Genomic DNA, 22,743 nt, shown 5'->3' with positions numbered 1-22,743 from the left:
TTTCAGGGCTCTAACATCAAGCAGATTTGTTGAACATAATCAGATGAGCTGTTATTAGATGTAACGAAAAGAGATTATGAACGTGTACGATCGTTTAATTTCATATTCAATAAGAGTGATTATGGCTTGCTTGAGAATGAAAAAACAAATGGATATTAGGAAGATCGTTTATTTTTGAAAAACTTGATGTAAAGAAAACAAGCATACATTTATGTGGGGTATAATAATACGATTTATATCCCTGCCAAAAATAAACATGACGACTAGTGTGAGCTTCCCTTCCGTAGCAGCATCTTTACGTGTCACAGTTGATTTGCTATTCCAGTGTTTGTACTAAGAACCTTGAGTTCACATGTTAAAATTATGTCTACTCCAGTGACTGTCTAAGTACAGGGGGTTTAAAAGTGTATTTGCTACTCCAGATTATGTTCTCATTTTCAATTTTTATGTCACAGGTAATTTGCTTTTCCAGAACCCATTATACGTATCAAGAATGTACACGTCACTGTGGATGTACTACCTCAGACCACCTTGGTCGTGTATGAAAATCAAATACGTATAACTCAATTTAATTAATAAGTCGTAACTAGCATTAATACTAAGATTAACTATCAGATGTCTGCTTTCTTTAAAATGGCATTAAAAAGAAATATTTTCAGGTTAAAAATATATTTTTCGCTTTTAAGCCATATTGATTGTTAAATATTTTCCAGTGCAATGATTCCGGTGCAATGCCACTTTTTGGAAAATCTATATTTTAAATTCAGGAAGTCCTGCAATACTTTCATTTCAACACATTTTATTGTTTAGAAAACAAATGGATTGAACAACAGGCAAGCCTATGTAAGTCCTCTCCAATATATACCACATATATACAAGCCAGATTGAATTAAATAATAGATATCATAGACAGTATATATATAAAGAGAAATAGATTTAACATGAAAGCATTGATGGTAGGATTACACAAACATTCAGAGAGTAGAATGATTACTTCGGGTAACTTATAATAATTAAACATGTAAACATCTACTCAGGCTTATACAGACTTGTACACACATGCCTACACGTCACACACACCCTCACACACACCCACACACACACACACACAGCATCACACACACCCTCACACATACAACACATCTATATAAATTGTGTACTCAGCCTTAAACTCATACAGACTTACATACAAACATGGCTACATGTCACACACAGCCTCACACATACAACACATCTATATAAGATGTGTACTCAGCCTAAGTAAGTAAGTAAACAACATTATTACAAAGTTACTACATACATATGTCATAGTGATATATATATAATATCCAGACTATACAATAATAGAGGTCTTCAGTAAATTTCAATCATTCAATTATTATATTATAATCTCTTAAATCGTTTAGTACCATTTATAAAGTATTGGACATTAGTTAAAATAAGTTCATTAACATCCTCCGACAGGGTATTATCACCTGAAGTCAACAGAGTTGAATTAGAATAACATTTCATGAATTAAATACCCAGAATTAGAGTAATTAGGACAAGTAAAAGAATAATGATCAGTATTTTCAGTAGAGGAACCACAGGCACAAACTGGATCTTGAATAAGATGATCTATAAGCGTATGATGATTCAAGTCACTTCCATCCTTTCTTAATTGGCACAAAATAATATTTAATTTTCCTGGGCTACAATTTTTAAAAGTATCAGAAACAGCTTCCATAGGATTAGCTATAGTATTATTAATATTCCTTGCAATACTTTTAACTTCCCATACATAAATGTATACAAGGAGATATTACACTTCAAAGTTGGTCAACTAAGTGACTAAGAGATTATTTTCTTGATCCAGAAGTAATTGAGGAAAATCATTTCCCATAAGTTGAGTTTTGCAAACTTTTTTCTGTTATCATATAAATCTACATAATTATGAAACAATAACTAAATAAATTTAGATAAATAAACAAAACAATCTGTATCATTTAGCTTGATATCTAACAGAATTAAAGCCGACATCAGCTGGATAATCAAGCTGATGTCGGCTTTCATTGTGTTTCGGTCATAGCTCCTCTCTGATTTTTATCTTTTCCTATCGATTACTGAGTTAGGATTTTCTCGTGTGTTTGTTTGGACGTCGTGTTGTGGATTCATAGTGGTGATGATAAGGGCACACCGTGAAAGGGGACAGTTTTGTGTGTGGAAATGTTCACGAAAATTTCCACTGTTCCAGTATTTAGCTATCAATAGTGTCGCCACTTTTTGCATATATATACAAATTGTTCTTGTCATTAATATTTGTGTAGATAACGGTTGAAATAAGTCCTGTAACAATAGTTTTTATGCAGTCATACACTGTAGTCTATTCTTATTTCATCTCAATTTTACCGGTATTAAAACACCGTAAAGTTAAACTATATAACTAATCATCACAAAAAGATGATTTTATATCGGTCACAACGTCCTATAAGCGTTAAATAGACGTTTAAAATAAGTCCTATACTTCTGTTTCGTTCGCATCTTACCTGTGTTGACCCACTGTAAATTAAAACTGAGCTTCACAGAAAATAGTTATACAAACCATGAGCGGTTCAGTGATCGATGCAACGTAACAGCTGCAAGGTCTTGATCATCCCTTCTTTCTTTGTCAGACGTCAGATTTGTCGATATTTGGGGATGACGAGGCTCTGACACACGTCGACAACAACACGTGTGCACTTCTAACGTAAACATCGGCATTTATATCATTATATCTAAGCGTGATAATATAGAAGTGAGGTAAAACTTGGTGGACCGTGATACATTGATATACACATTTTGTTGACATTAATTGTACAAAATCACAGATACATATAAGGATTTTAGGCCGGTGACAATGTGGTTGGAGTGGTTCAGAGGGACTGTGGCTATAGTTATACTGGAGTGGTCAGTCCATGGGAAACCTACCATAGACAGTATGTATATTTAACTTTGAACATGTAAAAATAACAAAGGTTCAATATATATGATCACATAGAATCATGCAGATAAAGTTGTTGATTTGGTTCTTCGTGAATTTTATTAATGTAGCGATTGTTTTATTCACATTTAATTTTACTGATTGGCACATTAATACGAACGAGACGTTTGTATTCGTATGTGTTTAACCGTTCGAAATATTAGCTCATCGTACCTACAAAGTCCCTACATTTATATTGGAGATGAATAGCTTGTTCCTCTGTTCCTCCTGATCTTCTGGGGTTTATTTTAAACGTTTTTGATTTAGATAACTAATTTCGTAAGTCCCCAAACGTTTGTTATAAGATGGCTACATTACAGATAGCACGTCCCCTGGTGTTTATGATAACAATGCGTTGTTGTAGATACAAACGTTGACCCCACCCCTTCCTGTTTTATGCCCGTATTTTACAGTAGATATCACATATTTGTATCATTTTGGATTTGTTATAAATATGTTTTACTTGTGTAACATCTTTACGTTTCCTGGAGTTATTTAATTTGTATATTGTACAGAAGATATTTACACTATATATTACTTTAACTTCTCTTTATAACTGTATTACACAATAGAAACCTTATTTCCGCTGCACTTCTAAGGGAAGCCCGAGTTTCCTCTGGCCCTAACAACAGACTTAGACATTTTGACATATAGATGTCTGGATATAAGTCTGGTGTTAGGGCCAGAGGAAACTCGGGCTGTTCTAACGATGAAAAACATTTTCTTATGTTAAATAAGGAATTTGTTATGAATGTTCTTCTGTAGATAATATGATTCGGGTAATCTTTAAAAGCATCTTTTAACTGTTAATATTTTTATTCTTTTCGCCATGCGGTTTGTTATAAACATTATTTACTATAGAGAATATATCTCAAGAGTTCTCATAGATGTTTTTACTGTTTAATTTCCCACGACCCTGAGATCTGTTACGAACATGATCGATGTACTGTAGAGAAAGTCTCAGAGGTTCGCATAGAGCTGTTTTACTGTAGAGAATGTCTCCGAGTTTCTCATAGAGCTGTTTTACTGTAGAGAAAGTCTCCGAGTTTCTCATAGAGCTGTTTTACTGTAGAGAATGTCTCCGAGGTTCTCATAGAGCTGTTTTACTGTACAGAAAGTCTCCAATGTTCCCATAGAGCCTTTTTACTGTGAAGAATGTCTCCAATGTTCTTATAGAGCTGTTTTACTGTAGAGAAAGTCTCCGAGGTTCTCATAGAGCTGTTTTACTATAGAGAAAGTCTCCGAGATTCTCATAGAGCTGTTTTACTGAAGAGAAAGTCTCCAATATTCCCATAGAGCTGTTTTACTATAGAGAATGTCTCCGAGGTTCTCATAGAGCTGTTTTACTGTAGAGAAAGTCTCCGATGTTCTCATAGAGCTGTTTTTACTGTAGAGAAGGTCTCCAATGTCCTCATAGAGCTATTTTACTGTAGAGAAAGTCTCCGAGGTTCTCATAGAGCTGTTTTACTGTAGAGAAAGTCTCCGAGGTTCTCATAGAGCTGTTTTACTATAGAGAAAGTCTCCGAGGTTCTCATAGAGCTGTTTTACTGTAGAGAATGTCTCCGAGGTTCTCATAGAGCTATTTTACTGTAGAGATTAAATAAACATGATTTATTGTACTTAATATATCTTTGTGGTTCTTATAGATATGTTTTACTGTAGTTTAGATATTTAATTTCTAATTGGTCTAAGATTTGTAAATAACATGTTTTACTGTAGAGGTAAATTTATTTTGTCCCGGAGAATTGTTATATACATGTTTTACTGTAGAGATTTATTTCTTATGACCCTGAGATGTGTTATACACATTTACTGTAGAGAATGTCTTTTGGTTTCTCATAGGGGTTTTTAATGTGGAAATCTATTTTTCATAAACCTTCTTCTACACAAAGTTTTCGGTAGAGAACATGTTTCTTGGGATTTCTTGAGATGTGATTTTCTATTATGATCAAATGTCTCATGTTCCTGATGTTTTTTAGGAATATGATTTAACAGTAGTGAATCCTCCTCAGGAATTAACGCGAATATAATCATATTGCTTACTGAAATACATTTAATATTAACCAGGTAAAGTGTATTTTGCATATACGTAAAGTTTACATCAGGTATATTGTATTGATCTGTTATTGCTAATCTTAATGGTATGGTTGTTCTTGTGTATTTATATAGAACAGCTGGCTGGCCCGTGTGCGGATGCTGCCGATCCGATGGCGTGTTTACATGGGATTCTTATGCACGGTGACAAAAACAAAGGAGAGACACACGAAGCGGAGGATGCATACCTTAAGTTCAGATCCAATCTAGCAGCAGGCGCAAAGGTCAAGGTAGGACCTTCTGACGCAGAGGAAATGTTCCATGGCGTTTTAATGCACGGTGATGACGAAACGAATATCGCACATGAGCACAAAGACACTGCCGAAGTAAAGCCTGAAAATCCTACCAAAATCAACCTTCCTCAAGACATCGAAGATTACATGCATGGAGTGCTGATGCATGGCGATGACGAACCAGGGATTGACCACAAGAAAGATCACCAAAAACTCAAACAAGATGAAGGTCAGGGTTCAAATGTTCCTAAAGGACCTGATGACCTGGACAACATGATGCACAAACTCATGCATATCGATGGCAACACAACACATGACCACGAGAAAGATGGCGGACAGGCCGCTGTAAAGGGACCAGAGGATCTTGACGACATGATGCACAAACTCATGCATAAAGATGGAGACATATCACATGATCATGAAAAAGAACACGATACCGACGTCGATAAAGGTCCAGCCGACCTAAACGACATGATGCATAAACTCATGCATGCGGATGGGGACATTTCTCATGATGACGAGAAAAATGGCGACAAAAAGCATGATTCACAATCTATCAAAGGAACGGTGGCTGACATGGATGATATGATGCATCGTCTGATGCACAAAGATGGAGACATATCACATGATCATGAAAAAGAACACGATACCGACGTCGATAAAGGTCCAGCCGACCTAAACGACATGATGCATAAACTCATGCATGCGGATGGGGACATTTCTCATGATGACGAGAAAAATGGCGACAAAAAGCATGATTCACAATCTATCAAAGGAACGGTGGCTGACATGGATGATATGATGCATCGTCTGATGCACAAAGATGGAGACATATCACATGATCATGAAAAAGAACACGATACCGACGTCGATAAAGGTCCAGCCGACCTAAACGACATGATGCATAAACTCATGCATGCGGATGGGGACATTTCTCATGATGACGAGAAAAATGGCGACAAAAAGCATGATTCACAATCTATCAAAGGAACGGTGGCTGACATGGATGATATGATGCATCGTCTGATGCACAAAGATGGAGACATATCACATGATCATGAAAAAGAACACGATACCGACGTCGATAAAGGTCCAGCCGACCTAAACGACATGATGCATAAACTCATGCATGCGGATGGGGACATTTCTCATGATGACGAGAAAAATGGCGACAAAAAGCATGATTCACAATCTATCAAAGGAACGGTGGCTGACATGGATGATATGATGCATCGTCTGATGCACAAAGATGGAGACATATCACATGAACACGAAAAAGATGGGGATTTAGGTTCCGAAAAAGCTGATGGACCTGTGGACCTGGAGGATATGATGCATAAAATGATGCATAAAGATGGCGACACGTCACACTCCAATGACAATAACGGACATGACCAGCTGACTGGAAAGATTGGACCTAATTCAGATGACCTTCACGGTATGTTGATGCACGGAGATAAAGAAACTGGGCACGTGCATGAACACACGAGTAGACAAAGACCATTCAAGATGGACAAATACGCAATACGGAATCTTAACATCGATGAAGACATCTTGAAATCCGTAGGGTTGGAGTCAATCCTTCAGGATCTTGAGGACTATGATCAATGGAAAAAGAACAATGCCAAGAAAGTTGATGCCGAACTTGACGATATCTCGGATAATATTTTGTCTGATATTGAGTCAATGAAAAGGCGCTATCTCAAAAGGGCACGTGAAATCGATCCCAAGAAGATTACTGGGATTACCGAGAAGGAGGCTTTGGATCACATGGAGAAAACCTCTGGTCATGAACACCTGGGTGACGACGCAACACATAACCTTGAATTGATTGGTAGCACGGGGCCAATCAGCGAGCGCCACAAAGTTTTTAAAGAGGGAAAATCTTCCGATGATTTATAAAGTCTTAAACCATCCGCGTTTTGTAAATGAATACATTTGCTGTGAATAATAATCTCGATATTTTATATTATTTACACAATTTATTATTTTGTTTTATAAAAACAATATCTACTAAAATTAAGGCGCTTTCGATTGTATATGTTAACAGAAGGCAGTAACTTTGCATTTCAAACATGTTACAGGTGTCGCTTGTGGAGGCTTTATTAGAAGTGAAAATCTTGTAGAACGCTTGATACAGTTGTTACTTTTAATCTCGCTTAATAGTGACATTATAACAGGCTTCTTGCAAAGGGCACTCTAAGAAGCTTGTTACAAGTGGCGCTCTAACGAGCTTGTTTGTTGCAAGTCGCAATCTCAAATACTTGCTCAAAGTGACATTCTCACGTGATTGATATAGGTGGTTCTCTCACTAACTTGTTACATGTGACACTCTCACGAGCTTGATACAAGTGGCACTCTCACAAACTTGCTACAAGTGGCTCTCAAAAAAACTAGGTACAAGTGGCACTCTCACAAACTTGCTACAAGTGGCTCTCTATAAGTCTTGTTAAAAGTGGCACTCTCACAAGCTTGATACAAGTGGCCCTCGAAGAAGATAGCTATAAGTGGCACTCAAGGAAGCTAGCTACAAGTGGCACTCTCACAAGCTTGCTACAAGCGGCACTCTCACAAGCTTGCTACAAGCGGCTCTCAAAGAAGCTAGCTACAAGCGGCTCTCAAAGAAGCTAGCTACAAGTGGCACCCTCAAAAGCTTGTTACAAGTGGCACTCTCACAAGCTTGATACAAGTGGCTCTCGAAGAAGCTAGCTACAAGTGGCACTCTCACGAGCTTGCTACAAGTGGCTCTCGAAGAAGCTAGCTACAGGTGGCACTCTCACAAGCTTGATACAAGTGACATTCTTACATGATTGATACAAGTGGCACTCTCCAAGCATTGTTACAATTAACACTTAAAGAGTGTACGGGATTGTTACAGTTGGCACTCTTGCAGGCTTCTTACACGTGGCATTCTTGCGGGAGGTTTGTTAAAATTGGTGCTACAAATTCAAGGCATGTTATATTACCGGTAGCATGATAAAGACACATAGCAACACTTAGTCAGATACATTTGCTAATAATTTTATTAACAAATCAATAATCTTATGTATAAATGTATGGTATAATATACAATTGATGAATATATATACATGTATATATGTAAAGTGATGAATTTGTGACTTAATTCAATTTCATTTTAATAGGTCATGCATTAGTCTATGGGGTACCCTAGCATTCAAAATTACCATTTGATAATCTTATCAATATCAATATCATAAAGAAAAGCTAAAACTAATATAAAAAGAAGCACAATGTGACGAGGTTGAAGTCTGACATGGAGTCACACAAAATTTAAGGGAAGAGAGATATTTTCTAAGGTCAAATAAATTCTACTTTTCAATTGCAAGTATTCCTCTTATATTGAATTTATACCCAAGAAGTCAAAACAATTTCATATGCAACAAGCATTAAAAATAAGTAACATTTTCCAACGGTTTAAAAATTTAAGTTAGGTATGCAGGAGAGCATGATCTTGCTTCTCATTAGCAAAACATTTTTACACAGGAAAAGTGTTTTTCATTCAAAATCAGAGTTGTAAGTTTCCTCTAAGAGATTTTTAGACATTACCATTATACTAGAGGTTGACTATATGTGGGTTGTTTGGTGTAAAATAATTATTCAATTTCTGACACAGCCTTACAGAATGCTCCTGACTTCTTGCTTCACCAGCCAAGCATATATTCCTGATATTCCTGGGGTTACACTCACTTTCGCTCTCAGCACCCCTTGAATATGTCATAGCAAATCTGAAGGCACAAATAGATCTTTTTGATTGATCTCGGGTAACAAAAAAACCCTGACCAATCGCTAGGCTGATACCTGTCCTTTGAAGATGACAGAGCGACACCCGACTTCAAAGTCAGTCAATTTTTATCGTTACGCCACCACAAGATTCTTCTGATGTACATCGAAGGATCAAACTTGTCTTGTCTCATTCACAACATAGCGCACACTCACTGAGCCTTCAATTTTGTCATGACATATTCCAGGGCTGCAGAGAACGTAAATAAGCATAACCCCTGGAGTATTGAGGATTCCAACCAGATTGTCAGAATATGTTATCAGATGATGTTAAACAACAGTGTGACGTTGTTGTGTTACAGAATGATACTGGCTAAAACAATCTCAGTATTAATCTAACAACCATAAAGTTAAACAAGGCACAGAAATCACCAACAGAATTAAAATCTGCAAAGTTGGATAAAACACGGAACTGAGTAACCAACATTAACCTTTAGAATCATATTTTCAAAAATTAAAACATGATATGTAGAAAATGTATAACAATAGCAGTTCAGATATTAACAGTGAACAATTTATGTACAAGTAATGAAATACAAATAAGGTACATCAGACAACGGTTAAAAGGCAAATATGTATCACAATTACAATGAAATATCAGACATCTTAAAACATAAAAAGAATAAAAACCTAACTCATTGATGTTTGGACGGACAAATGGCGAGTAGGTGAAGGCAACAAAAGTTTCGAGATTCTGTCAAGTAGCATATAAAGGTATTTTATACATATACAAGCTGTACATTGTACGTTGCATACTGGTTCACATACTTAACGGAGTAAAAATTATTTCAAAAGTTATATAGAGTAACAATTCTTTAACACATTCTTATCAATAACTTGCTGACGATTAGTCTGTCATAGTTTCAAGATTACCTTTGTTTTCGCTTGCATAGATTCTGAATAATAAACATTTGTAAATGTATATATTGTAGTTTCAAACCCCAGGTTATTTACTGAGGTTACGCAGTATTATCAGGGGGGAAAACTTTACATTCTGAGCAGTATCAGCTGAAAATCTGCAACAGTTTCTGCATTTGCAAAGTATGTACATTGTGATAAGATTTTTCGTTCAGGTCAAAATGGTTTCATTCAGCATACTTCATTGAATTTGTCATTTTCATTCGGTATACCTATAATGACAGTTTATAAACTCCAATTGAAATCATTTTCATTCTTATATTTACTATTTTTAGAATATTTTATTTAACCTTACAGAAAATAATATTCATCTATTATTCAAATTAAGCATATAGTTCAAATGAAATAAATATCATGTATGCTTGTTTCTGAACTGCATGTTTCCTGCAAAAATACAAAGTCGCAAAATTAGTAGGAATTCAATCTAACAATAAGCAATGCCATTAGATCTGAAATCTGTAGAACTGACCAAAAATGACGTACAGTATTGAATTTCATGCAACACTTTTTCACAGCTGACAAACTAACACTATACACTGTATATATGGAGGGAATCAACTAATATCAGAGCATTCACAAGAGGCACTAACAAAATAAATTCTGCAATAAGTCACAACATTTAAAAGTTTCGGAGCATCTTTTTTTAATTTAACTTTACAACACTTAAAAAACTTCCGGCACGAAAAAAATTAAATCCGAATTTCACAACATTTGTGCTGAAAAAAACATCACATATATTTAAAGATAACAAAATATCTGCTTACATGAAAAGTAGATTATGTACAAATCTAGCTTATTCATTTTAAAAATATCATTCTTATTATCACAAAATCCATGTTAAGTAGGGCTGCAATGATATATATTGTATCATATCATATTGCGATACTTTTTTGTGTATCGTATCAAGTTGTTTGTTTGCCTGTAATGCGATACACTCACAGTATTTCAATTCCAATCAGATTTGATCAAACACTAAAAAAGTTGATTCTTATTTTTTGATCCTTCAGTAAAGATGCGGTCAACAGTGCAGTCATACCCAAAACTACTAGAATGTTAACAAATTACATAGATAGTATTCAATATTGGAGTCGTTGTCAAAGCTCGATAATATCCTGCACTCAATCATTATGAAGTTGACCTTTTAATTAAGCCGATATTTGTATCGCAATACCTATCGTATTGTAAGCATCGTACTGTGATATGTATTGTCTCGTTAGATATGGGTATCGTTGCAGCCCTAATGCTAAGTTGTATACACGGAGACCTTAACTGATCATTCCTGTTGTTATTGTAGTAAGTAATCACGCCGACTGATATGTACTGGTACGTTAAACCACAGGACGGAGTGATAACAGTCGAGTACGTTAAAATAATGTAGATATATTTAAACTGAATGTATCTTCTGAAAATCTGTTGTTATGTATAAGGTTATGTCTGAATGTGAAAATTCACAAAATTGGAAGGAACTATTTCAAAAATGCATACAACATCCAAAACCATGTATCATCATTAAACCTTGTAAAACCTTGTAAAACGTTCACAGCATCAAAAGATATGTTTGTTAGTTTGTTTTTATTGTAATGCACAAACTACTTTCATCTAAATTTCTTCACCATGCAAATTATATCATCAAATGATCACTAAATGACCATAATTTTGAAAACATCTGAAAATGTATTATTACAATCTATCAAATTCAGTTAATTGTGAACTAAGGCTTATTGTAAAATATACCGGTGGTAACTATATCACATTCTTTACATTTAAATTGGCAAATGTCAAAAGCACTATCTTGGCCAATGCACTTTATGTGATATAAATAGATTGAATAAATTAAGTTTATTAAGTTTATGAAATAAAGGCATGCTTTTGAAAACTTTATGTGTATAAAGTTATATTCAACAAAAAAACATAGTGAATTCTTTTTTTTTTAACATAATTGAAATTTCATTGGGGCATATTTTTGTGACACAACATGAATAATTTACATGCATAATATTACATTCACTGATATGTTTGAAATGTCTAACACATTTTACATAATATCTTGTGCTTTCTAGAGCTGCTATCTAAATATAGTGTGATATATTTACAATTGTATTTGTAATGACGACAGCACAGGAAAAACATGTTGAAAAGGTCATTACAATATTTCTGCTGTAATTGCAAGTGAATGGCCTTGCTTACAAAATTTACAGCAAAAATAAATAAAGGCAATTGTAACTCATGCCTGACGCCATAAAAGAGTTAAACGATAGACTTAACTGTCATTGCTGCCAATATAAATTACAGACAATACAGTTCTAGAGCATAGAGCTGTTATATGTTTTTTCACAAAAACTGAAGTGCTACTTATAATTATGTACTTTTGGCCATTTGCTTAAAATATATCAAAATGAATGTAAACATATACACTCTGATGTATCTAGAGCTCATCTTTATGTGGGATACCCAAAAGTGTTTAAGTAATGAAGAAATACCTGCTTAGTCTCAAAAGCAGCTATTATAAGTTAACGAGCCATAATCAGGTGGCAATTCTCTCGTCAAACAAGGTATACTGGACGGTATTCTTTAGCACAAACTAATCTCACAGACATTGAACCTTTTCACCACTGTAGACCATAATGGACTCATCCAGATAAATGTATGGTAGAGTCTACTAATGTTACCTAGGGCTGAAAGGGTTAAAAATGAAGGCAAAGTGTATAACTGTCTTAATGTAAGTTCTCCTGCTGAACTTGAGGTACCAATATGTTCTAGTTTCTCTGTGTAGGAAGGGTGTTCGTCCCCGTACCAAAAATTGTAGTTTCTCAGTGCAGGGGGTTTGTCCATCCCTTGCTATTTGGTGTCTAGACTCACGCATCAGGAAGACACAGAACATGATTATTTCACAGACTTGAATCGGTATGGCTCTGCTGGCCATGGAGAGGTGCTAGTTGTGGATATGCATGAGGAAATTGAAATGGCAAGTAAGGTGATCTCAAGTCTATATGTTGTCCAGGTCTAGCTCGTCGTCCGAACTCACATCCGTCACACTGACGAACGATCCCCTGCCTGCAGCAGACCCTGCAGGCACAGTACTGGCACCTGCAGAAGAATACAATATCAAGACTTACACATCTACACTTTTATATACAGATTGCTAGTTTTGCAGTCAATCATAACAAATGTATCTCAGGAGGAAAATGCATGACCCTTTAATGACATACACAGATCTTGTTCAATTTCAAACTTTGCCTTTGTCTTTATATAATGTAAATATTGACCAAGTTTTATCAGAATCCATCATAGTAATTTTTTCACAAAGTTATTGTGTGGAAACCATTGACCAATCAGACTGCAGTACACAAATTAGTTCAGCTTGGAGTTTTGCCCTCCCTCTTTGTATATTGAATGTGCTTACCAAGTTTCTTCAAAAATGAACAATTATCTTATCTTGCAGAAACCAATGTGTAAATGCTGACCAATCAAAGTGCAGTAGACTAATGCTAATTAATTATGCACAGGTTTTGCTCATTCTCCGACTTAGTTTTTGTATATTACCCTATGAATTGCCTAGTATGTCCTACCTTTAGATGAGGATCCCCAAACACTGGTTCCGTAAGTGTTGGTAGTGTCCGAGGCATGGCTTCCTCTTACTGGCGTAGGAGCTTTCCTGTTGAGGAAAATTAGGTTCACAGTTAACTTAACTACACTACGTATGTACATACTTAGACAAAATACACACAAATTGATTTTAAGACATTTTGAATTCACTATATAGCTCTAAAATCTTTTAATAAAACCTTGTTTTTGGCTTTAGTGGTATCAAAAACCCAACCTACAGCATTGCATAAACTAAATAAGTTCTGATTCTAAATATCAATATCACATTAGTTAATTGGGTTCACGTTATAAGTCATGTATGTATGTAGCAAATCTTGGACTGTATGATATACAACCTTTGACTGACTTCAGCACCTTTCCGTTGTGAGTAGACCAATATTTGACTTACTTTGGAGCAGCTTTACTTTGTGAGTAGACCAATATTTGACTTACTTGGGACCAGCTTTACTTTGTGAGGGTGACCAATATTTTACTTACTTGGGAGCAGCTTTACTTTGTGAGTAGACCAATATTTTTCTTACTTGAGAGCAGCTTTACTTTGTGAGTAGACCAATATTTGACTTACTTGAGAGCAGCTTTACTTTGTGAGGGTGACCAATATTTGACTTACTTGGGAGCAGCTTCACTTTGTGAGTAGACCAATATTTGACTTGCTTGGGAGCAGCTTTACTTTGTGAGGGTGACCAATATTTGACTTACTTGAGAGCAGCTTTACTTTTTGAGGGTGACCATTATTTTACATACTTGGGAGCAGCTTTACTTTGTGAGTAGACCAATATTTGACTTGCTTGGGAGCAGCTTTACTTTGTGAGGGTGAGCAATATTTTACATACTTGGGAGCAGCTTTACTTTGTGAGTAGACCAATATTTTTCTTGCTTGAGAGCAGCTTTACTTTGTGAGTAGACCAATATTTTTCTTGCTTGAGAGCAGCTTTACTTTGTGAGTAGACCAGTATTTTACTTACTTGAGAGCAGCTTTATTTTGTGAGGGTGACCAATATTTTACTTTGTGAGTAGACCAATATTTTACTTACTTTGGAGCAGCTTTACTTTGTGAGTAGACCAATATTTTTCTTACTTGAGAGCAGCTTTACTTTGTGAGTAGACCAGTATTTTACTTACTTGAGAGCAGCTTTATTTTGTGAGGGTGACCAATATTTTACTTTGTGAGTAGACCAATATTTTACTTACTTTGGAGCAGCTTTACTTTGTGAGTAGACCAATATTTTACATACTTGAGAGCAGCTTTACTTTGTGAGGGTGACCAATATTTGACTTACTTGAGAGCAGCTTTACTTTTTGAGGGTGACCATTATTTTACTTACTTGGGAGCAGCTTTACTTTGTGAGTAGACCAATATTTGACTTACTTGGGAGCAGCTTTACTTTGTGAGGAAGACCAATATTTTACTTACTTGAGAGCAGCTTTACTTTTTGAGGGTGACCATTATTTTACTTACTTGGGAGCAGCTTTACTTTGTGAGTAGACCAGTATTTTACTTACTTGAGAGCAGCTTTATTTTGTGAGGGTGACCAATATTTTACTTTGTGAGTAGACCAATATTTTTCTTGCTTGAGAGCAGCTTTACTTTGTGAGTAGACCAATATTTGACTTACTTGGGAGCAGCTTTACTTTGTGAGTAGACCAATATTTGACTTACTTGGGAGCAGCTTCACTTTGTGAGTAGACCAATATTTGACTTGCTTGGGAGCAGCTTTACTTTGTGAGGGTGACCAATATTTGACTTACTTGGGAGCAGCTTTACTTTGTGAGGGTGACCAATATTTTACTTACTTGGGAGCAGATCTAGTAGGTGAAATGTCCTCTTCAACTGAGGACACATCCCAGTTACTGTCAGATTCCTCCTGAAAATTATAAAATGATTTAAATCAAGCTATTATTTCACCATTTTGTTTCAACACTGTTCCAAAGTACAATTATTGAAAATCAATTTAAATTATTGTGAAATGTACCAAAGAAAATCATTGGATTATTACTGTTGATTTAAACTAACACATAACTTCACATATACTGCAAACTAATAATTACACTTGATTTAAATCAGTAAACTGGTAAGTTGTTGAAGTTTCCAGCACAGATTTTGTATTAACTTACCTATTCACCCCTGAAGACACATTTGAACTCTTCCAGTTCAAAGATTGGAATAGTTCATTACAAACTTTCAGGGGTGAATCAGTTAATATAGTGACAAGTGTGTGTCATGATAGCAGTAATAATTACCTCTGCGTTCTTTCCTCGAGCCATCATATCAACTCCTCCTGCAGGTTTTGCTGCTTTCCTCCCCTACATCAGCAAACATAAATTAAAGAAGTCTTCAAAATTAATGAATAAATGCATTTGTTTACAGAAAATAATCCAATATGCATTACCTGCAGTGATATTTAGACAGAAATCAGTCCTAGTATTTAATTATTCTTTTTTAGGATGTATGGTAACTTTCTAAATTTTGCCCTTACAATTGATATATTTAACATAGCAACAGCAAACCCATCAAACCTGACTTAACTCATTCACCCCTGATTTCATAATGAACTATTCCAACCTTTGAATTGGAAGAGTTCAAATGTATCTTTAGGGATAACATGAGTTAAAACAGTAAATGAAATAAAATGATATGATTTATCACACTGTATCAATGGCTATCATCCCCTTGGTTTTGAAAATAGTGAATTGTAATATATAAAGAGTATAAAAAAGTAATTTTTATGTATATATAAAACAAACATTTTTTTATTTGCAACAATCCTTTAAGTAAAAGTCGGGAATTAATTCATTCCTATCAGACCTGTTGAGACAATATTATCACATTTAACATAGGGATAATTGGTTTATACACAATACAATTATAACAAGAATAACACAGAGGACCTGTACAACTTACAGCTAACTGGAATTCAATAGAGCGGGACAGCTCTGCGACCTTTTGACCCTTGGGTTGTACATTGGATAGTCCTCTGGAAGGCACACTGCTAGACCTCTGAATGGCTGGCTTACCAAATCCTCCCTGGTCCATTTCACTTAAGGAAAAAACACACACAAATTACATGCCTTTTCAATGTTCAAGTTAGTCTTACAGCACAAATGCCACAAATCTTACTTCCCAATCAACTGTAATAGATGAGACCAGTGTTTGCTCCCCATTAGTGCCATTTAATTCAGATTTGTCATTATTTGTTTGATGACAAACTTAATCCACAGGCAAAGTATGTGTGGGGGAACCAGTGAGAAATATTCAGTACCGACAGTACCAGTCTGGTGTTTGTCACCAAATCAGCAGTCATGACCACATATTACCGATTTTAATCATTTTAGTAGATAAATATTGTGTCACCAAAAAAAATATTGCCGAGCTAAACTTGTCGCCAAATCTGAAAAACTGCCACCATTTGGCAACTTGGCGATCGTTAATGCTAGCCCTGCTCACCAAAAATTAATACTTGAAGAGCATGGTGGACATGTCTAAATTATTAACCATCCCCTATAAGTTTGTTTGTCATCAAAGAATCTTACATCAGGTTTCAAATAGCATATCGAAAGTTCCTGAGAAGATGAAAATGTGAAAGCTTATGGCTTTATGCTGTATGCTAGGTGACCTTAATTTCAACAATTTCAAATTTTTGTTTGAAGTATGTAAAAGCCAGGAAATTAATTTATTTTGAAATGAAATCTCTACTTGATTAGTTATTGTAAATCAGTGTTCAAAATGTTGATGAATCTCATTACTTAAAGACATTGTGGCCTCTCAAAATGTGGGCAAGTCCCACAGGGAAACCATGGTCTTTAAGGACTCAAACATATGTGTCCTAAAACCACTGACAACCTAAATAATAAGTACCTTTCATCATCATCCCAGTCATCCTCCTCATCATGTAAAGGTTTGGAAATTACAGTTTTAACCTGCGGGCCAGCAGTGCGACCCACTGGCGCTGTTCGGTGGGGTGACATCCTGGGTTTTGGCGTTGGAGAGATTTGACGAGGACCTGATTGAATTTGTCGTACATGTTGAAAGGCTGGCTCGTCTTCACTTTCCTCATCGTCATCGTCTGAATCCCATTGTGTGCTGGTCCAGTCTACACTGGATCTGTCGGGTAAAACCGATTCAGGGTATAAATATTATTTTAAACATAACACTTCCAATTATATTTCAATTACATTTAAATGCATTTTAAGACTATCGTATTGTGGGAAGTCATTTTTTTACTATGTCCCAGGTCACAGTGATGTTATTTTCAAACTTTGATTCATGAAACATTACGATAATGCTTTTTCTCAATAAAATCAAGCAATGTTGAATGGGAATAAATTTACTACTTCTACTTGTTTAGAAGTTATCATTACCTGCAAAACATTTTCAAATATCATTGCAGTGTTCTATTTAGAAGAATTCATGCTTTAGAAAATTTGTGAAGTTGTCATGTTGTGAAGGATGAGACATACCCAGTGCGTCCCCCACTAGTTGTTCCAGTTGACTGCATGGTGCGCTGTGGGCTCGGTACCCTCGGTTGGGGTTTGGGGACAGGGGGTTGACCGGGTCGAGAAGGGTTGCCTTTTCCAGGTGATTGTGGTGTCCTGCGGGGACCTCCAGACTGGCTAGGTGGGCTGAGGCCTTGTTGTCTCTGGGGGCTTGTGGTCCTTGATCCAGCTGTAATAAAACGGTGCAGATTTTAAAACACAGTGAAAATGTATACAACTTAAATTTAAAGATAACTATTCACATCTTTACCCTCTGCATCAATGATATCATACTACAATAAAGTAAAATAAAATAAAATTATGGGTGATCCTGTGGCGCAGTGGATAACGTGGACTAGCCTTTTATCAAGGTGGCCTGGTTCGGGTCCATGATCAGACGTGAAAAGGTATGGGGTCACCTGCCTTACTATGTGGGTTTTCTCCAGGTACTCTGGTTTCCTCTCACATTAAGACCCCCTGAGCGTTAACATCCCGGCCAACAAGAGTAATTGATATAAGTTATATAACTTGTTTCATAATTGTTGTAAAATAAATATACTTTATATTTATATAAACGAAATAGCCTAAAATGTTGTTTTAATGTGTCAATTTAATCAGTGGATAACAACCAATGAATTCCAGTCAAAAAAGAGTTATACTACTGGGGTCCTGGGGTAATACAATATCACGCATTATCACAGCGTGAAATACAGGACCATATATTGTACGGCATAGAAGCTGGCTGTACAGCTATAGCAAGGTTCACCAGGTATGTAATTCAAAACATTATATTCAATTTAGCCCTACTTTAGAATCTCTGAACTAAAACATTCACCATGATTTTAGCATTGTGTATACCAACTTTTTATATAAAAAAAACTGACACAGATTTCCTGAGGACTCTCACCTGGAGATGTGACAGGAGAACGCTTCATTTCCTTCAGCCTTTCTTTTGCCTGCTGTTCTGCATAGGCATTACACTGTCGTCGAAACTCGGGAAAGATTGGATATTTCTGCAGGTCAAACAGAAAAAAAGTAGATTGGTAATGTGATAGCTACATTTCAGGCAAAACTAATCATTCTTACTTTTAACAAATGATCATGGAAGGGTAAAATTTTGAAATAAAAATTTTGAGATATGTGACAAACTTTCAGTACATAAACACAATAAACCTGTTATGTTAATTGATTCATCTTCATTTGATGAATAATTAAAAAAAAAATAGGGGGAGAAGGGACTTTTGTGAACCTTTTACTCTCTGAAATCCAATATATAACTGGTGACAATTATTTAAGAACCTACGGCATCATATGCTATCATTTATGTCCTTTTTAAAAAAAATATTTACCAGTGAAAATTCTTCAGACAATTCAAATGTTAAACTACTAGTTTACATTACATGTACTATTAAACAAGATCTGTATCTTAAATCAACAATGAAATATGACCATTACATTACACAACATTCCCAAAGTTGTTGCTTTTCTATTACTGAATGCACTGTAGGTCTGTTAATTGATGACCTTGTAAATTACCTCCCTTTGATAAGTGATCAATCCCATTGTACCCACCTGTACTGTAGCCTGTCGTCGGGTTTTCAAAAGGCCCATTTTACTCAGAAGAACATCATTTGGAATGCCTCTCATCTCCTGGGAAACAGAAAATTAGACAATTTTATTTTTTTATAAAGGTAATAATACTATGCATGAATTTAGACTTCTTATGTTATTTAATACTGTTTCTCAACTACACATTTTTTTTTCCTTTTATTTTTGTAAAAAAAAATACATTATTTTCATATGCATCTTTATTTATTTTTTTGTTCCAATATTTTATTTTCTAAGAATATACGAAACACATTTCATAACTTCTGGGAAGAAGAGCATTTATTTAAGTTGTAAAACTAAAACCTGATCAATATGTATAAAAATATTGTTATAAAGGACTATACCTTTTGAAACAAAAACAAAAGAATGAAAGTGAAAATCAACCATTCACTAAAATGTTACAGGCATGGTGTGTTACCTTAAAGTAATATTTATTTTTAGGTCTCCCACAATTTTTATTTTTTTTAGTATGATAGGACTTCGTTGTGTAGAGTTTGACACAGCTGGGTTGTGTACAGCTGACAGTAATGGATTATGTAGAGAACTTACAGGAGGAATACCAATCTTCTGGAGGTGGTCCTGTAACAGAGAGGCCAGTTCATCGCGCATCACCTTCAGCGTCGGGTTCTTACGCAGTTCCTCCAGGAACTGGGTAGTTCTCAATGTGAGCTCCCCACTCCTAAAAAGTAATCACTTCAATATCATCAGCTCACAATCCATATAACATGGAGCCTAGATATTCCAGTCACCTTAATTCCCAGCAAAAGTGGCCGAATTTTGTAATGACTGGATTGATTGGACGCTTTTGTATAGAAAAAAGTCAATTGGTCTACGAAAACACTGCCTGGAATGTTGGACAACTGGACTTGTGGTGGCTTCACTACCAAGCTCAAGACTAAACTCCATAATTATGCAACCCACATTCAATTTATTACTTTCATTTAAAATCCCCTCATTATTATAGTTCACAAGCATAACTGCATTTAATCATGTATCTAGAGCACTTCAATGAGATTTTACATTCACAGATTTTATATATATGGACATATACAAATAAAGAAGCAAGAAATAAACATATTTCCAGCCTCTTTCGTAGCATCTTAAATTTGTCATTCGAGTACTAACAGATGAGGGGGAGCAGTTTGGTGAGAGGCATTTGAATGTAATGAATTCTGAAATATCAACACATATATCTTAGTGGTCAAGTGGCGCATTCACCTTAAACCAAGAAGACAGGGGTTTGATTTACCGATCTGATGTAAAAAGGTATGGGGTCACCTTCCAGACCACTCCTGTTTCCTCCCGCATTAAGATCCCCCTAGTGCTAACATCTGTGAGTGATTAAGATAAGTTGATTTAACTTGTTACATGTATTAATTGTTCTAAAATCAACAAACAAACAAAAACAAAAAATCACCTATATCTAAATATTAACTTTCTCAAGTGTCCCCATTCTATAAGCACTTTTACTTGTTGTACATAATTTTATTAATGAAATAAAGTTTATCATCATACATGGAGTAAATATTTCAATTTACCCTGATAAGAAAGGCTTACCTGTAGGTACTGTGTAGGGACTGGGTCAAGCTATGTGAAGCTGTGGCCATTTCTAGGGAAAAGAAAATTAGATTTAAAGGTTACACATATCGGAACAGGAAATTCAACCAGGTAGCAAATTTCACCATAAACTTTACACATATCGGAACAGGAAATTCAACCAGGTAGCAAATTTCACCATAAACTTTACACATATCGGAACAGGAAATTCAATCAGGTAGCAAATTTCACCATAAACTTTCTTTTTGAAAATTTGTGGTTAAATTCAAAAAAAGCTTTGGTCTTTACTTACTACTTTATACCTTGTGAATGCATTTTTATGAAAGTAACTTCTGTCTTCTTTGCTTCTTTCTTTTCAAGTGAAATTCAAGGAAGAACTTGGGGTATATATTTCCATTTATTTTAAAATTTCAAAATATCAAAATCCCTTAATGTATACATAGTATTTCTTTTTAAATATGAATTTTCAAACATTTATATTAAAATCACAAAAAATATTCTTTATTATAAAAAGCAAAAATTTAACTATGAACTATGAAATTTCAGGATTGTGATTCCGGAACATGTTTTAATACATATGTATCGATCTGTGACACGTATATGTATTTTTGTCCTTTCCCCATAGACACTATTACCGTATTTTACCGGTGATAAGCCCAGGGGGACTGTGCATGAAAACATGTCAAAAGTAGGGGGGTGAACTTATCACCGGATATATATGAGCCTGTGTTTTACAAGCCGTAAGCCCAGACTGGACATTGTGGTCCGCCATTTTGGTTCCAGATATCACAGCTTATCAAATTGGAACTTGTAGTAGATTGTTTTATAAATATATATGGTATGTAATTGTTCTGTTTCATATTACATGTACATATAAAACAGAAATTAATAACATTAGTACAGTTGTTTTGTATTACCTGTGGTTTCGTCGTCATCATCGTCACTTGGCATCATCATACTCCTTCCTTGACTAGAATTTCCAAGGCGTAGAGGAGTCACCTCACTCTGGGCTATTGCCTGCTGAAGTATACATCACATGGTCATCAGTAATTGTCATAGGGTGTGACTGATAGGTCTATAGACAGTATGTAGGAAACTGAAGTATACATCACATGGTCATCAGTAATTGTCTTAGGGTGTGACTGATAGGGCGATAGACAGTATGTAGGAAACTGAAATATACATCACATGGTCATCAGTAATGTCTTAGGGTGTGACTGATAGGGCAATAGACAGTATGTAGGAAACTGAAGTATACATTACATGGTCATCAGTAATTGTCATAGGGTGTGACTGATAGGGCAATACACAGTACGTAGGAAACTGAAGTATACATCACACTGTGATCAGTAATTGTCATAGGGTGTGACTGATAGGGCTATAGACAGAACGTAGGAAACTGAAGTATACATCACATGGTCATCAGTAATTGTCTTAGGGTGTGACTGATAGGGC

The 22,743-nt window shown here is 35.5% G+C and overlaps 2 protein-coding genes across 3 annotated transcripts in view; one reads left to right on the top strand and one right to left on the bottom strand.

Moving 5' to 3' along the window:
* The first annotated feature begins 2,681 nt into the window (after nucleotides 1-2,681).
* On the top strand, nucleotides 2,682-8,631 carry LOC110451429. The gene is made up of 2 exons (XM_021499442.1): nucleotides 2,682-2,954; nucleotides 5,168-8,631. The coding sequence occupies exons 1-2, from the start codon at nucleotides 2,876-2,878 to the stop codon at nucleotides 7,225-7,227; spliced, it is 2,139 nt and encodes a 712-aa protein (XP_021355117.1). The 5' UTR covers nucleotides 2,682-2,875; the 3' UTR covers nucleotides 7,228-8,631.
* A 126-nt stretch (nucleotides 8,632-8,757) lies between these two features.
* LOC110451428 (zinc finger protein Dzip1-like) overlaps nucleotides 8,758-22,743 on the bottom strand; it is a 28,826-nt gene continuing 14,840 nt past the window's right edge. For both annotated transcript variants that reach the window (XM_021499440.1, XM_021499441.1), the window contains exons 12-23: nucleotides 22,206-22,308; nucleotides 21,289-21,340; nucleotides 20,281-20,410; nucleotides 19,696-19,773; nucleotides 19,031-19,136; nucleotides 18,109-18,313; nucleotides 17,507-17,752; nucleotides 16,553-16,688; nucleotides 15,892-15,954; nucleotides 15,445-15,515; nucleotides 13,614-13,699; nucleotides 8,758-13,131 (exon numbers count right to left, since the gene is read on the bottom strand). In XM_021499440.1, coding sequence (XP_021355115.1) covers nucleotides 13,031-13,131; nucleotides 13,614-13,699; nucleotides 15,445-15,515; nucleotides 15,892-15,954; nucleotides 16,553-16,688; nucleotides 17,507-17,752; nucleotides 18,109-18,313; nucleotides 19,031-19,136; nucleotides 19,696-19,773; nucleotides 20,281-20,410; nucleotides 21,289-21,340; nucleotides 22,206-22,308 — 1,377 coding nt within the window. In that variant the 3' untranslated portion in view covers nucleotides 8,758-13,030. The remainder of the gene's footprint in view (nucleotides 13,132-13,613; nucleotides 13,700-15,444; nucleotides 15,516-15,891; nucleotides 15,955-16,552; nucleotides 16,689-17,506; nucleotides 17,753-18,108; nucleotides 18,314-19,030; nucleotides 19,137-19,695; nucleotides 19,774-20,280; nucleotides 20,411-21,288; nucleotides 21,341-22,205; nucleotides 22,309-22,743) is intronic.

This window comes from Mizuhopecten yessoensis, unplaced genomic scaffold (genome assembly GCF_002113885.1).
Source record: "Mizuhopecten yessoensis strain PY_sf001 unplaced genomic scaffold, ASM211388v2 scaffold6015, whole genome shotgun sequence".
Taxonomy (NCBI): domain Eukaryota; kingdom Metazoa; phylum Mollusca; class Bivalvia; order Pectinida; family Pectinidae; genus Mizuhopecten; species Mizuhopecten yessoensis.
This window is presented reverse-complemented; position numbering and strand designations above follow the sequence as displayed.